This window comes from Aythya fuligula, chromosome 1, assembly GCF_009819795.1.
Source record: "Aythya fuligula isolate bAytFul2 chromosome 1, bAytFul2.pri, whole genome shotgun sequence".
Lineage (NCBI taxonomy): Eukaryota > Metazoa > Chordata > Aves > Anseriformes > Anatidae > Aythya > Aythya fuligula.
The window spans coordinates 181,886,288-181,899,606 of record NC_045559.1 but is presented as its reverse complement, the minus strand read 5'-3'; the positions used below and the strand labels follow the sequence as shown (position 1 = coordinate 181,899,606).

The 13,319-nt window shown below is 43.5% G+C and overlaps 1 protein-coding gene across 1 annotated transcript; it reads left to right on the top strand.

Moving 5' to 3' along the window:
* Window positions 1-1,665: 1,665 nt before the first annotated feature.
* Window positions 1,666-8,220, top strand: CCNA1 (cyclin A1). Its single transcript, XM_032195075.1, has 9 exons — window positions 1,666-1,715; window positions 1,864-2,003; window positions 2,892-3,135; window positions 3,354-3,475; window positions 4,161-4,384; window positions 5,024-5,228; window positions 5,999-6,112; window positions 6,762-6,895; window positions 7,230-8,220. The coding sequence occupies exons 2-9, from the start codon at window positions 1,881-1,883 to the stop codon at window positions 7,279-7,281; spliced, it is 1,218 nt and encodes a 405-aa protein (XP_032050966.1). The 5' UTR covers window positions 1,666-1,715; window positions 1,864-1,880; the 3' UTR covers window positions 7,282-8,220.
* Window positions 8,221-13,319: the final 5,099 nt, after the last annotated feature.

The following is a 13,319-nucleotide window of genomic DNA, read 5'->3' as shown; positions in this document are numbered from 1 at the left end:
GTTACTCTAACTTGATCTTACAAATCTGCAAAGGGGGAAATCCCACAAACTTCCCATGCCATCTCTTCTGGGGCATCACAATCCTGATGTCTAACGTAAACCTCATCCGGGGGTTAAAGTTCTTGTACTGCTTGCTCTTCCCATTGAGCACAGAGAGACCATTTAATTCCTTTCATCCTCCCTATGGGCTTTCAGAGGGCTTGTGTAGCACACAAGCTACTCTCCTGCTCGTTCATGCTAGCACAGCCAGGAACGTGGTGACTTACACTCCACTGGAGGTTCACTATAGCCTCCTGATTCTTCTTCACAGAGCTGCTACTGACCCAGATGGTCCCCATCCTACATGTCTGCAGCTGGTGGCTTTGTCCAGCCCTGCTCTGTCCAGTCTTTCTTCAAGAGCATCCCACTTTTCCAGTTTGTCATGATCATTTCTGAAATCTCATCTTGTTCCCCAGCATAGCTACTGCCCTTCCCAGCACCATCAGTGGTGTCACCCACAACTTCACTGAGTCTGTTATCTGTGTTTCTATCTGCACCATTGCTGAAAAATTTCGGTGATATTGGACAAACCGCTGCTTAATTCCTCTTATAAAGCTCTGTGTTTCCACCCTGACACCTGAGAACTGCTCTTGTACACAGCTTCACAATCAGTTTTGCAGTTGTCCCCTTGTTTTGACTTTATCAAAGTGTTACAAGAGTCAAATCCATACTAAAATAAGCTAAAATCAAAAGGGGTAATCGATTTTTTTGACCTTGACTATTTCCATAAAGCTTCTATTGCCATTCATACATCTTTTTGTTATATCCTAGATGTTTACAGACAGAAGATAGCTCTTAATAACTGATTATTTGTTCCCAGACTCCTCTGGAAATTCAGATTAATCTCACTTGGTTCCTGCCCCAGCCAGCTTTCCCCTTGTGAAGCTGGGCACCCCTCGGCATTTCTCTCTTAACTGGGTAACTCGTGTGTCCTGCTGGAGTTCACTGAGAGGCTTTGGGGCTCCAGGGCTTAATCGTCGAGTCCTTTAATAGCATCAGGCAGACTTGCTTCCTTCCTTATAAGCTTTATTAATAAATTAATTATATTTGCAACTGATATTTGTCAATAGCAGTATTAAAGTTATATTATGAATATTTTAATAGTGTAGATGATTTGTTGTACAGAGGTGGGGTTTTGGCCATCCTACTGCTGGCATCCTCACCGCCGGGGACCTCCTGACATGAAATCCTTCAGCTTCTCCTGCCAACCAAGCGCTGTGTTTAATGCACACCAGTCCTTCCTCGCTCCTTCCCTGCCAGCAGCGCACTCCCAGCTCTCTTGCCATCCTCAGCCTCGCCTCCTGGCTGCACCTCGCCTGCTCTTTGGACACTCCACACACTCTCCACACCTCCAACAACCCGCCTTCACCCCACTACACTACGGGGGGACACCACCAACCCCTCCCCACCCCGACCCCACCGGCAGCGGGGCGGGGAAGCGCGGCCCAGGCCGCGGCAGGGCCGGCCCGGGCGGGGTCTCCATGGCGACCCGCAGCCGCTTGCCCCGCCAGGGCGGCTGCGCCGGGGGTTGCGGCCGCCGCTTCCAACTGGCCTCGGCCAACAGCCGCCCGCGGCCGCCTATATAGGGGCGGTGGCGCTGCCTCTCTGCCCTCCGTCCCCGCATCCACCCATCCCTCCTTCCTTCCCAGGGTCAGGCGTGGCTGCTCCTCGACCAAGTACTAGCTGATTTTATTTTTTTATATCTTTTATTTTATTTATTTTTAATTTAATTTTATTTATTTTATTTTTAAATTTTTTAAATATTATTATTTTAATTTTTATTATATTATTTATTTATTTTTTTTCCCTTTCTCTCCCCGGAAGGTGCCGGCGTGGGGGCGATGCACCGCACCGGCGAGATGAGCCGGGCGGGCCGCCTGGAGCCCTGCCCCGTTGCCCCCCGCGGCGGCCGGGCTGTGCTGGGGGTGCTGGTGGAGAACGGGCAGCAGCGGCCCGGCGGCCAGGTGAGCCCTGTTCGTGCCGGCTACCTCCTCCTTCCTTCCCTCCTTCCTTCTTTCTTTCCCTCTTTTCTTCCCCTCCACTGCTCGTTCCTTCCCCTCCGGGTGAGCTCTGGGGCTGGTGGCCGGCTGCTCCCCGCCAGGCTGCAGGTAAAGGCGTGGGGGGGTGGTGGGCTTCAGGTCATCCGTGCTCTAAAATGTAGGGTGTGGTTTAAAAAAAGTCTCTTTGCTGATGCTTGCCTCAACGTCCCGTTGCTGTGTGGCTGCTCACGTTGCTGTCAGGGTGTGGGTGTGTTTAAGAAGCTGGGTTCGCAGCTGGGTGTCCTCCAGCCCTCCTGGAGCTGGCTGCTGGGGCAGGGGAAACGGAGCTGTGCTGGCTTGCAGGACCTCAACCAGCAGCTGTGTGTGTGCAGCCTTCTTGGGTGTGACTTCTTGAAGCCCCAAACTCAGCTGGTGGCTCACATATAGTAGATAACGCGAAGGGCTGTATCCTGTTCACAAGCTGAAGTCGTGGGGTTTGTGGTGCTTAAGCTCAACATTTCCAACTTTGGTTTATAAGTTGACGTGCATTTGTAAGTCTGTGGTGGTGCTTGAGTGGTTCTTCTCATTGCCCTAACTTGCTACACTTTCTAAAACCTGCTCCGTGCCACACTGAATGTGGAGCCCACCCTGCACTTGCCAGCTGTCAGGGCCAGGCAGTGCCCTTGCTTTATTCTCTGTTGCAGCAACAAGCAGTGCTTCCCAAGTGCCAGCTGCAGTGGGTGGCTTTTCCAATTAACTTCTGTACCTTGCTTTGTTAACCAAGGGAAGTGATTTGTCTCTCTAAAACAACCAATACTGTTTGCTTTCTTCTTGAATTGCCCTGCCACAGCATTGCCATGCACTCTGTTTCAGAGTACTGCTGTTACCAGACATCTCCCTGTCTCCAAGAACGCCATCCCTCCGGCTGGAAAAGATGAATTATCCAGCTACGTGGTCAGTGCTGCATCAAAGCAGGGGTTTACTATCTACATAGATGAACCAGAACAGAAAGAAAACTACAGCTGCCAAGTGGATGAAGAGCTGGAATCAAGCCTGTGTGAACTGGATACTAGTGCAATGACATCCAGTATTCACCTACTGCTGGATCTAAGTACAGGTAACCATGGTTAATACATGGTATCTGTAGCACAGGTACATACAGTTGATCATGAATTGTGGTGAGCTGGTGAGTAGCTTATTTTACAATAAGTAATGCTTCAGGATAACTTTAGTTGTGTCTAGGTGACGCACAACACTTCTGCTGTGCTAGAAATAGCAAGAGAAGGTGAAGAGGCTAACTATCCAAGTGTCTTTCTGTCTCTTTTTGCCTGCTAGCTTCTCCTATGCTAGTGGATACATCCTTCCAGTCTCACCCTGTGGAACAGATGGGAGATGTCATAACTCTGACTGTGGGAGAGTATGCAGATGACATTCATCAGTACCTCAGAGAAGCTGAAGTGAGTGTCTTCTAACAAACCTAGAGATACTTGGGATGTGGTGGGCTGCAATACTGCAAAGCTGCGTGGTTGCTCCAGGATAAGTCTAGGCAGCCACTGAGCAAGCAATAATATCCATCTCTCTAGCTAGAGAGGTTCATAGGCAGCTTCTAGACAGTTATGAGATCTTTCAGGTGTTACTCTGCATCCCAGAAACACCCCACTGTTGGAGCATGCCTTGACTCCAAGGGATGAAGAATTCTTGCAGGTGGGAGGTGAAAACTGCAAAATTACTGAAGCAGTTGGATGTGACCTCACTGACAGGTCTTCTGCTCTAATAGATTTTTTTTGTCATTCTTTATCAGAACAGTAAAATGCAGTCTCTCAATAGGGGGAGGAGAAATAAATGATTTGTTTCTCATTGTCAGGTCCTCCTGAATTGCTTATATGTGCAAAGGCTCAACTTGACAGTCCAGGAGGTCCTTTACTTTTCTGTTACTAACATGGTAGCTCTTATCTCTTCAGTTTTTCTAGAGATGCTGCTAGTTAATACTGCTAGTACTGTAACTATAGCTAGTAACTAGTTATTAATAGTGTAACTGCTCACGTTCCTTTTGGTAGAAGTTCACAGAATGTTAATCAGCTCAGCCGTCAATGGTCCTTTCCAGGGTAAGCAACCTGATTCTTCACTTGTCTCTCCAAACAGATTAAATACAGGCCCAAGCCCCACTACATGAGGAAGCAACCAGATATCACATCAGGAATGCGTGCCATCTTGGTAGACTGGCTGGTGGAAGTAGGGGAAGAATACAAACTTCGGACAGAGACGTTATACTTGGCAGTGAACTACCTGGACAGGTTTCTCTCCTGTATGTCTGTTCTCAGAGGGAAGCTGCAGCTTGTAGGAACAGCAGCAATTCTTCTGGCTGCGTGAGTGTTTATCTCAGAAGATATATGTGAGCTAAAACTTATTTTTAGGACTGAATCTTTTTGTTTAATTTGATGGACTGAAGCTTGCAGTGGTAGGTAGGTTTTCCTGGTGTCTTAAGATTTGCCACTTGACCTACTTGGGCACTAGCTGAATTAAATACTTAATATTCTTGATTAAGGAACTGTAGTGGGAAAACCTTAAAACCTTGTAACCATAACAGCAGAAGAAAAACACTACTGTATTATGCTGCTAGCCCATAAGGCTGTAATAGATTAAAAGCTGCAATCTGCAATTAGCCTTGAACTGTTTTTAAACAGACTGGGTGCCCAATGAAGCCTAGGAGCACATGAGTTTTTATCTGGAATGCATGGTGTTACTGCAACTTGCTCTTTAACACTCCTGACTAATAGAAAACTCCTAATATGAGTATGTCTCACTAGACTAGTGGACTTGGAATACCTCTAAATATCTTTGCCCCACAGATTTGATTCTCAGCTGTTACCCAGATTGAAGGAAGGTTTAAAACAAGAACTCCAAGCAAGTCTTACTAATGCCATGTTCTCATCCTAATATGGGTGAAATGCTTTTTGTTACCCTGACTTTTAAGCTGACAAATACTGTTTCTGTTTCTTTTGAAGGAAATACGAGGAAATCTACCCACCAGAAGTGGATGAATTTGTGTATATAACAGATGATACATACACAAAGAGGCAGCTGCTAAGAATGGAACACCTGCTTCTCAAAGTGTTGGCTTTTGACCTCACAGTGCCTACTATCAACCAGTTCCTCCTTCAGTATATTCAGAGGCATGGAGTCTGTATCAGGACAAAGAACTTTGCAAAGGTATGAATTACCATCCCTTTAGGATGGGTGTTTTGCAGATGTCTGTGCTTAGACTTCTGGATAAGTGTCTGACTGAAACACTAAGCTTTGTGTTATCTGTCTGGTCAGCTAGTCTGTCTTACTGGTGAGGAGGTAGGAATCCATTCTTCAACAGTGGCATGCATAGTAAGCCTGACCTGGACAGGATGGTAAAACATATTGCTACACAATAACACAGCATGTGCCCACAGAACTGCCCAGGGTACCATGCTTATACAGATCAGGTTACAGGGTAACCCACGCTTACAGGAAAACACCTGACCTGCTGCTTGGCTGCAAAGGGTGTAGTATTTATACAGTGCCTATTCAAATGGAGCCCAAATTCTGTTTCTGAGAGCCGCCCACTTAGCCCAGATCTCCAAGTGAGGTGAACAAAATCCTCAGAGGAGAGCATGGCCTCTTTTTTCCTTTATAAATATTTTAATAGATGTCTTTTTAAACAAAACTTGATTATTCTATCTGTAAAATTACATCAAAAACAATCATGACCAGAAGTTCATTATAATTTGGATTGTTTAGGCTTTGACAGGAGAGTGGTCTTTGTTACCACTCTCATGATAGGTTTTTCTGCAAGATGAACAGGACTTGAATGCTACTTCTACTCACCAGACAGATATAACTCATGTTTCTTCAGTGAAACTGAAACTATTGACCAACTTAAGTGCTCAGTCTCTTGGCCTTATTCTACCACACAGGGCCATTCTGTTTGATTGGCTTGCTTTTTTGCTCAGTATCTTGCAGAATTGAGTCTCCTTGAAGCTGATCCTTTTCTGAAGTACCTTCCTTCACAAACTGCTGCAGCAGCCTACTGTCTAGCAAACTACACGGTGAACAGGTCTTTCTGGGTAAGAAAAACAACTGCGTGCTAAAGTGCTCAAGCACTTTATGATTAAAACTTTGAGTAGCTTCAAAACATGTTTTCAGAAGGGCTGAAATGCTAGGATGAGTGGCTGTTCCTGAGCTAATGGGTCTACCCCATTAACAAATGTTAAATCAATCTGAAATATCCTGCCTTCTATCTGAAATGGGAAGGACCTTGCTGTCGTGTTCAGTTATGTCAAGTCTGTAGCTAATGCTTGTCACTAGTTAGTCTCAAATGCCGATAGAATTCATGGGCTTTGGGGGAGGGAAGGGAAAACTGAATGTGTCTACTTCAGTGAAGTGACTACACTCAGTGGCTGCTGTAATGCAGGCCTTGGTAGGCCTCTCAGGCGTGTGTTGCAGTAATAGCTTTAGCAGGGAGCAGAACCTAGAAGAGACGTAATGGATGCAATATATTTATAGCAGAGTGAGATTGGTCTGACAGGAGGTCTGAAAATACAGACCTATAGTGAAAGTAATGGCAGGATACACTTGAATCCTTTTCAAGCCTAAACCTAGAGCGAGAACCGATGACATGGTGAAAATGATTCCTGCTTCTGTAGAAAATACCTTCCAGGTGACTATTCTCTAAAATAGAGTAACACAAGCATCTTTTTCCCCTCTTCTTACCAGCCAGAAACTCTTGCAGCATTCACTGGATATTCATTAAGTGAGATAGTGCCTTGCCTGACTGATCTGCACAAAGCATGCCTTGATGCTCCCCGTTGCCAACTGCAAGCAATTAAGGAGAAGTATAAGCACTCAAAGTAAGTAACCAAGAAGCTACTGCTTTGTAACTTGGAGGTTGTAAGCACAGGATGGTTCTGGTTGAACAGCCTGGGCTACAGCTCAGTAACTGACAAACTTGTCATAGTGGACAGCTTCTGTTTCTGAAACTGAAGCCTCTGTCAGCATCTTGAGGGGAAAGCTCTTTTGGGCAGAAGAGTAGTTAATTCATTGGTATGCAGATGTAGTGGATCACAATTCCATTGGAGCAGCAGGATGTTTTTTCTTCCCCAGTGTTTCTCAAGAGGAATCCTTAATGCTTCTTTAAACTTGTCACTAAAAATATTAACTTGTTTGATTGCATTTCTATTCCAGGTATTTGCAGGTGTCTCTTCTAGAGCCCCCAGCAGTTCTTCCTCTACAATAGAGATGGTGGATCCTGGACTTCGATAACTTCTTCCCAATCTACAAAGCTGGTCTAACATTTCATTGAACACTGCAGGTCATGTGTCTGTAACCATGGTGACCAGAATGGTTTTTAGCTAGTATTTTTTAATTAGATGCCTTTTTAAAAAAGGATATTAGACTATAGCTCTTAATATATCTGACAGCACTTTTAATAAATGTCTTATTACACTTCCTCTGAATTTTCTGACTCCAGTTAATATCTGCAGTAATGGTGTGTGGAAAGGTTTTCTTACAAAGTAATTGAGATGGGCTTTTATGTTAGCTGGACTGGATAAATGTATCAGGCTTTGTTGGTTCAAACCACATCTCCACAGACAGGTGACTGGCTGCAGTGTATTACCTGTTTTTTTTCCTATTCTGATACAAGATCATGTGGCCATGAACAGAACCTCTTTTCTGGAACTTGTTTGCCACATCACAGCAAAAGCATCCACAGGCAAGTGGTTTATGAACACTCTACATATGTGTAGAAGACCATCAACACTGAGGTGAAAATTAAACTTCCATTCAGAGTGAAATAGGGCAGCATCTTCTGCAGGAAGATGGATGAAAGGGTGGTTTCAAGAACCTTAGGAACCTTTCCAATGCAGGAGGATTCCCTGTAATAAAAGGCAATGTGAAAAGCTACAAGCAAGAACATGTAAGGCCCTGAGGGGCTGGATGGCTCTTGGCATTATACTTGTGATATTTGATGGTTTTGTGACTTAGCTGTCTGAGGTGATGATTTCTGCCACTTGAACACTGAGTGTGTAATGCTCTGCAGTTTCTAGAGGAGCCATCACTGTCAACAGGAAGGAAGGGGTAGAAACTCCTAAGTTCTTAACTATCTTATTCTGTGTTGCTATGCTGTTGTACCCCTCAGTTCTTCACTTGATAATGATTAAAAAAAATAATAAAAATCGACCAAAACCTACCTTGTATACTTGTAAAATGCAACTCTTGTCCAAAGTGTCTCAAAATACTTAGTTGATGGTGTTAGTCAACATGCAGGGAACTATAGTCAGCTCATCAAAATGGCAAGGTAAGTCTGAGGCATTCTCTTCTAATTTTAAGAGTAGAAAACATTCAAGACCTACTCCCTCTTCAGAGAGTAATCTGTGCAGGGCATTGCATTTCCAAGCAAGAATATACTTTACACTTGACATTAAGATGCAATTCAACAGAAGTGCTATTTCTTGCACTTAGATGAAGTACTAGCTAACAAGCCTCTTGCTTTAATTTTAAGACCTGATTACACCAGCATGTGTTGTGAAGCTCTTAGCTTCAGGTGTTTCACTTTCCTTGACAGGCATCAGAGCTTCCCCCCACCTCCTCCCTCTCTAAGTTGCTGAATCCTGCTAGCAAAGAGAACCCTTGTATGCCCCTGACATGTGGCAGTGGTAAAAACTAATTCACTTAACAGGAAATATTCTTTAAGGGAGGGGGAGTACTCTGTTTCAGCCTATCCTATGCAGTTTTTAGTGTCTCACTTCAAATGTTTTCAAGTTAAGCACATGAATCTACTTTATTTAATGATATTGACAGTTGTGACTAGACATCCCATGCTTATGTCACTGGTATCTACTTCATGGTAGGAGCTAGTGCTAGCAAATTTCTTGCTGCAGTGGATTTCATGGTTTATGGGAATAAACACCTTGGAGCTGGGCTATGAACTTCACCCATGTGTTCAGGCAGCTCCTTTAAAGTGGCTCAGAACAAAGGCCAGAGAGGGAGCACAGTTACAATGGGGAGTGAGGGGATCTTGGTTTGCTGTTTCATAATGGAACAGTAAGTGTACTGAGGATGAGTATTTCTAAATCTACCAGACTTATGAGTATCAGCTTTACAATGCTGCTTCAGGGTGAATATAACATAACCCGAAACCCTGTGTTAATAAGCCTTAATCTATTTGTAAAGTATACAGGTGCCTGCTGCACTGTGAGTACTGTAATGCGGGGTGTTTTGTAAGCACTACTGAATGGTGCTACAGCAATCTGAAGGTATTCGTGGTCACGTCAGCATAGTAACAGGGAAGAGATGAGTTTTGATCTTATGAAGTCTGCTGCTACAGTCATGTCTCATCCTCATGTGCCAACAGACCTGGTGCATTCGGCTCTATAGGAGCTGAACTCCTGATCTGACTTGCCTGGATGCTTTACCACGTGGTGTCTTCCTGGAGGCGTAACTTTTCTTCTGTTTCTCTTTCTAGAGTTTACTTAATTATAAGAAAGATACGATTGCATTTAACTTCCTTGAAGCTTTTTCTCTGGTATATTAACTGTCTGATTTAAAAAATAACAAAATCCTATGATCTCTGAAATAGACTGTACTTTACTTTGCCTCATTTTGACTTTTTTCATGCTTTTGAAGCTGATTTAGTAGCTTAAGGTTTTTTTGTTTTTTTTTTTTTTTTTTTTTTTTTAGTCCAAAGGCTGAAAGGGAAAATAGGAAAAAAGTAATTGAGGTGAAGGATCACAATTCTGCAGTGTGAATGCTAAAAGGTCTCTTCAAGATGGATTAGACTTAAATTTGTGGGACAGAAGAAGCTGCTATCAGTGTTCTTACCTGTGATGTGCGTTTTGAACATTCATGTTCTATTCTCGCTTTGCTTTGGATTTGTCTTGCTTGGAGCAAGGAGAAGTCTTACTGTTCTTGTCCAAGTGAGCCTTGACTCTTCAAAGGTGAAAATTGCCTGCTAGCTCCTTTAATTCATCTATGTCATGGCACTTAACCCTGGCCTATCCCTCCTTTGGGCTCTCCTCAGCAGCTCATGTTTGAGAAACAGATAATAGCTGCTTCTGTTGGGAGTAGGGTGGTAATGAAGGTGACATAATGCTGATTTAACAAAATGAAGTGCTTAAATGCAGATGCAAAAACACTTAACAGTACTTGACTATTTTCAGTGCACATTTTTAAGTATGCAGAAATACGTGTTTGTAAGAAAGGGAGATGAAAGCAACCCAAAAGGAAAATATTCATTGATGTAGTACCTGGGCTATGCAGAAAAAAATAAGACCTGCTAAGTTTACAGCCATGTCTGATGTTTAAAACAAACAGAACCAGGCTTCTTAAAGACAGCAATATCCTGTAACTGAAATAATGGGGAATCAACATTAAAGATTAAACAGTGGCAGTCTTGATTTTTAGGTTATCCCATTTACTGCCTTATAGACAGCAGCCACGAAGAAGAACTCATTTCCTCTGTTCAGGAAATACTTAAGCTGTTGCAGCTTTGGAATTGTCAAGCCTGATTTTGCTCAGTTAACTCTGCTGTGAAGGAGATCAGTCCCTTGAACTTAAAATGTGTGTTCCAAGGGCTGAACGCTGACTTCTATGCAGGTCACAGTATCTCCCCACACCCAGTTTAAAATGTATTGGGGCAGAATGAGTAGAGCATACTGGTAAGGCAAGGTGCTTTGAATAGTGACTCTGCTCCTAGGTAGGGTGGTCTGAAACTGAACTGTTAAGGATTTTAATTTTGACCCATGATACTCAGTTAAAGTGCTTTCTGATAGCATTACTAAAAACAAACAAGCTCTCTAATCTTATTCTAACAGTTTCTAAGCTATTGTGTAGTGACTTCCAGAAAACCCAGATATACTGTGGTTGTGTGATCCTGATGCTTCCCTGCTGTAGTTATAAGTCATGGGTTAAAAAATGAATGTTAAGTATTGCAGATGCATCTGATATTCCTAAATTGCTGCTGGGAAATCTTCTCTTTATAGCTGGGGATACTTGTGAATCCATTGTTTTCCTAATATGAACAAGCAGAATTCGAAATAATGCTCTGTAGGAAGGTACTGTGTTAACAACTAGGGTCTGCCTTGTTTTCCCCTTCTCTGGAGTGAGTTAAGGATGTCTGAGAAGTAATTGGGTAATTAGGGAGAATGATTTAACTGTGGTCAGGACAGTTAAGCTGTTAATTCATGACTGAAGGGTGTCTGCCTTGCTGAGAAATCTGGCTGTGTAATTAGTCTGTGTACATACCTACTTGCTGTCAGTTCTATAAATGACTAGAATTAGCTCTGATCACTGAGGTTGGTACTTATTTTGCCAATGACCTTGAAACAGCTTCTGGGGCTGCTTTTAAGGATGAGAAAGAAGCTAGCAGCATCAGTGATTGCTTCCTGGAATTAAGGTTTTTGTCTTGCAGTTTTCCTAAGCACCTGCTGCCCCCGAGAAAGGTCATCTTATACTGAAGAGCTGTGCAGACTCTGCTAGGTAGATGTGAACTGGAGGAGATGCACATCCTGTTACACAGAAGTTCTAGAGCCCTGGCAAGTAGGGTACTCTACCCACTACACCTTGTTAGCTACTCCAATGATTTTAGTGGGTGTATGTATATTTTTTGTTGTTGTTGCATGTTTTTATTCTTATCTGGTTTATGGTTCCTGTCTTGTATGGCAAACTCAGACTTTCTCTTGGATAGTTATTCAGATTGTATCCTCTTAATATAAAAAAAGAAAATACAAAGCTCTGCAGAATAAGAGTCTCATAATGAACATCCATGACAACATGTTCATGGAGGACATGAATTATACCTGATGGTCCTGCAGAGATGCAGAGAAATATTAGCAACTCATCATGCAGGGTTTCCAAGCTAATATAGCCAGCCCTAGTTATTCCTTGCTCTGCTTGGGATTTGCTAGTGTATATGGTAGTGGTGTGATTGTTTGAGAGAATTAGCACAAACATACTTCCAGGACAGTCCACAGAAAGATAAAAAGCATACAATTCAGTTAATCCTGAAGTACATGCCTATTCTCATCAAATTAACTCGTCTAAACACAGATGAAGCAAGAAAGACCAGGCAGTCTTGATGGCCTTAATCCCTGTGAAGAAATCCAAAATCATGGCTCTGTGTCCTGGAGTTCTGTGCAGTGCTGGTACTGGAAAATAATGGTGGTAGAATCAAGGACTGGTTCCTGGCCAAACGTCTGTCTCCATTTGGCTCATTACAGTGGTGCTTTGGGCTAGCTCCTTTCTAAGTAGATTTGTCCTGGGGAGAGCAGTACAAAACAGTCAGTGTGAGCTGACAGGCTGTGTGGGTGCCTGCGCTGCGTGCTCGTGTTTGCTGTCTGCCCGTCTTTTGTCTTAGCAATGTGCTCAGCATGACCAAGTGTCCCTGTAGCTAATACCAGTAAACACCTAGATAAACTGTAACAGAGTCCTGAATCCTCGTCTTTCAGATATTCAGGCCCTCTTTATTTGCACACAGAAAGGCACTACTGGAACAAGTGCTGGAAGAACAGGCTCATGATAAAGCTTTGAGTTCTGGCAAGAAATTGGTCATCTTCCTCCACCATCTGTAGCCAAGCTGCTTTTTCTGTTTATTATTGTTTATGTTTTGATGCATAACAACTTGGGGGGATGGGGGGAGAAAAAAGGGAGAGAGCCCTACAGCCCACAGTATAATTCAGCAGACATCAACAGATTAGGCATTTGGTACTAATCAGTGTGCTGCTTAGAGTAAAACACTGCCCTGTCCCTATTAGGCAGAAACTGGAGTGTGATGTATCTCAAAACCAAATCATCCTCCATTTGGCTCTCTGTCCCTCGTAAGAAGGTTGGAAACATCTGGGATTTAACGAAATGGGCAGCACAGCAGATGAGCAGCACGATGATGTTCTCTCATCACATAATGGAGTAAGATGTTGGGGGTGGCAGACCCTGCTCTGCACATATTCAAGAACAGTGTACCTGCCCCATAGCTCTAATTTATTGTCACCTCTATTTACTTAGGAGGCATATAAAGGTACTTTCAGGTCCAGCAAATCAGGAAAATACTTGACCTCTTCAACATATTAAAACAGAAGCAAGTAGTGAATTCACTTACAGTAAAAACAAACAAAAGCCAACCCTCAAAAGCTCGTGATACCATATTCTGATGGTCTCCAAAGGATGCAACCAGGAGAGGGCACCAACGTCCTTGGTCCGCAGCTTGAGGGAGAGGTCAGCCTAATCGCATCCCAAAAAGGTGCTGGGTCAGAGCTCAGGGAGGCTATTTGGTCTGGGACT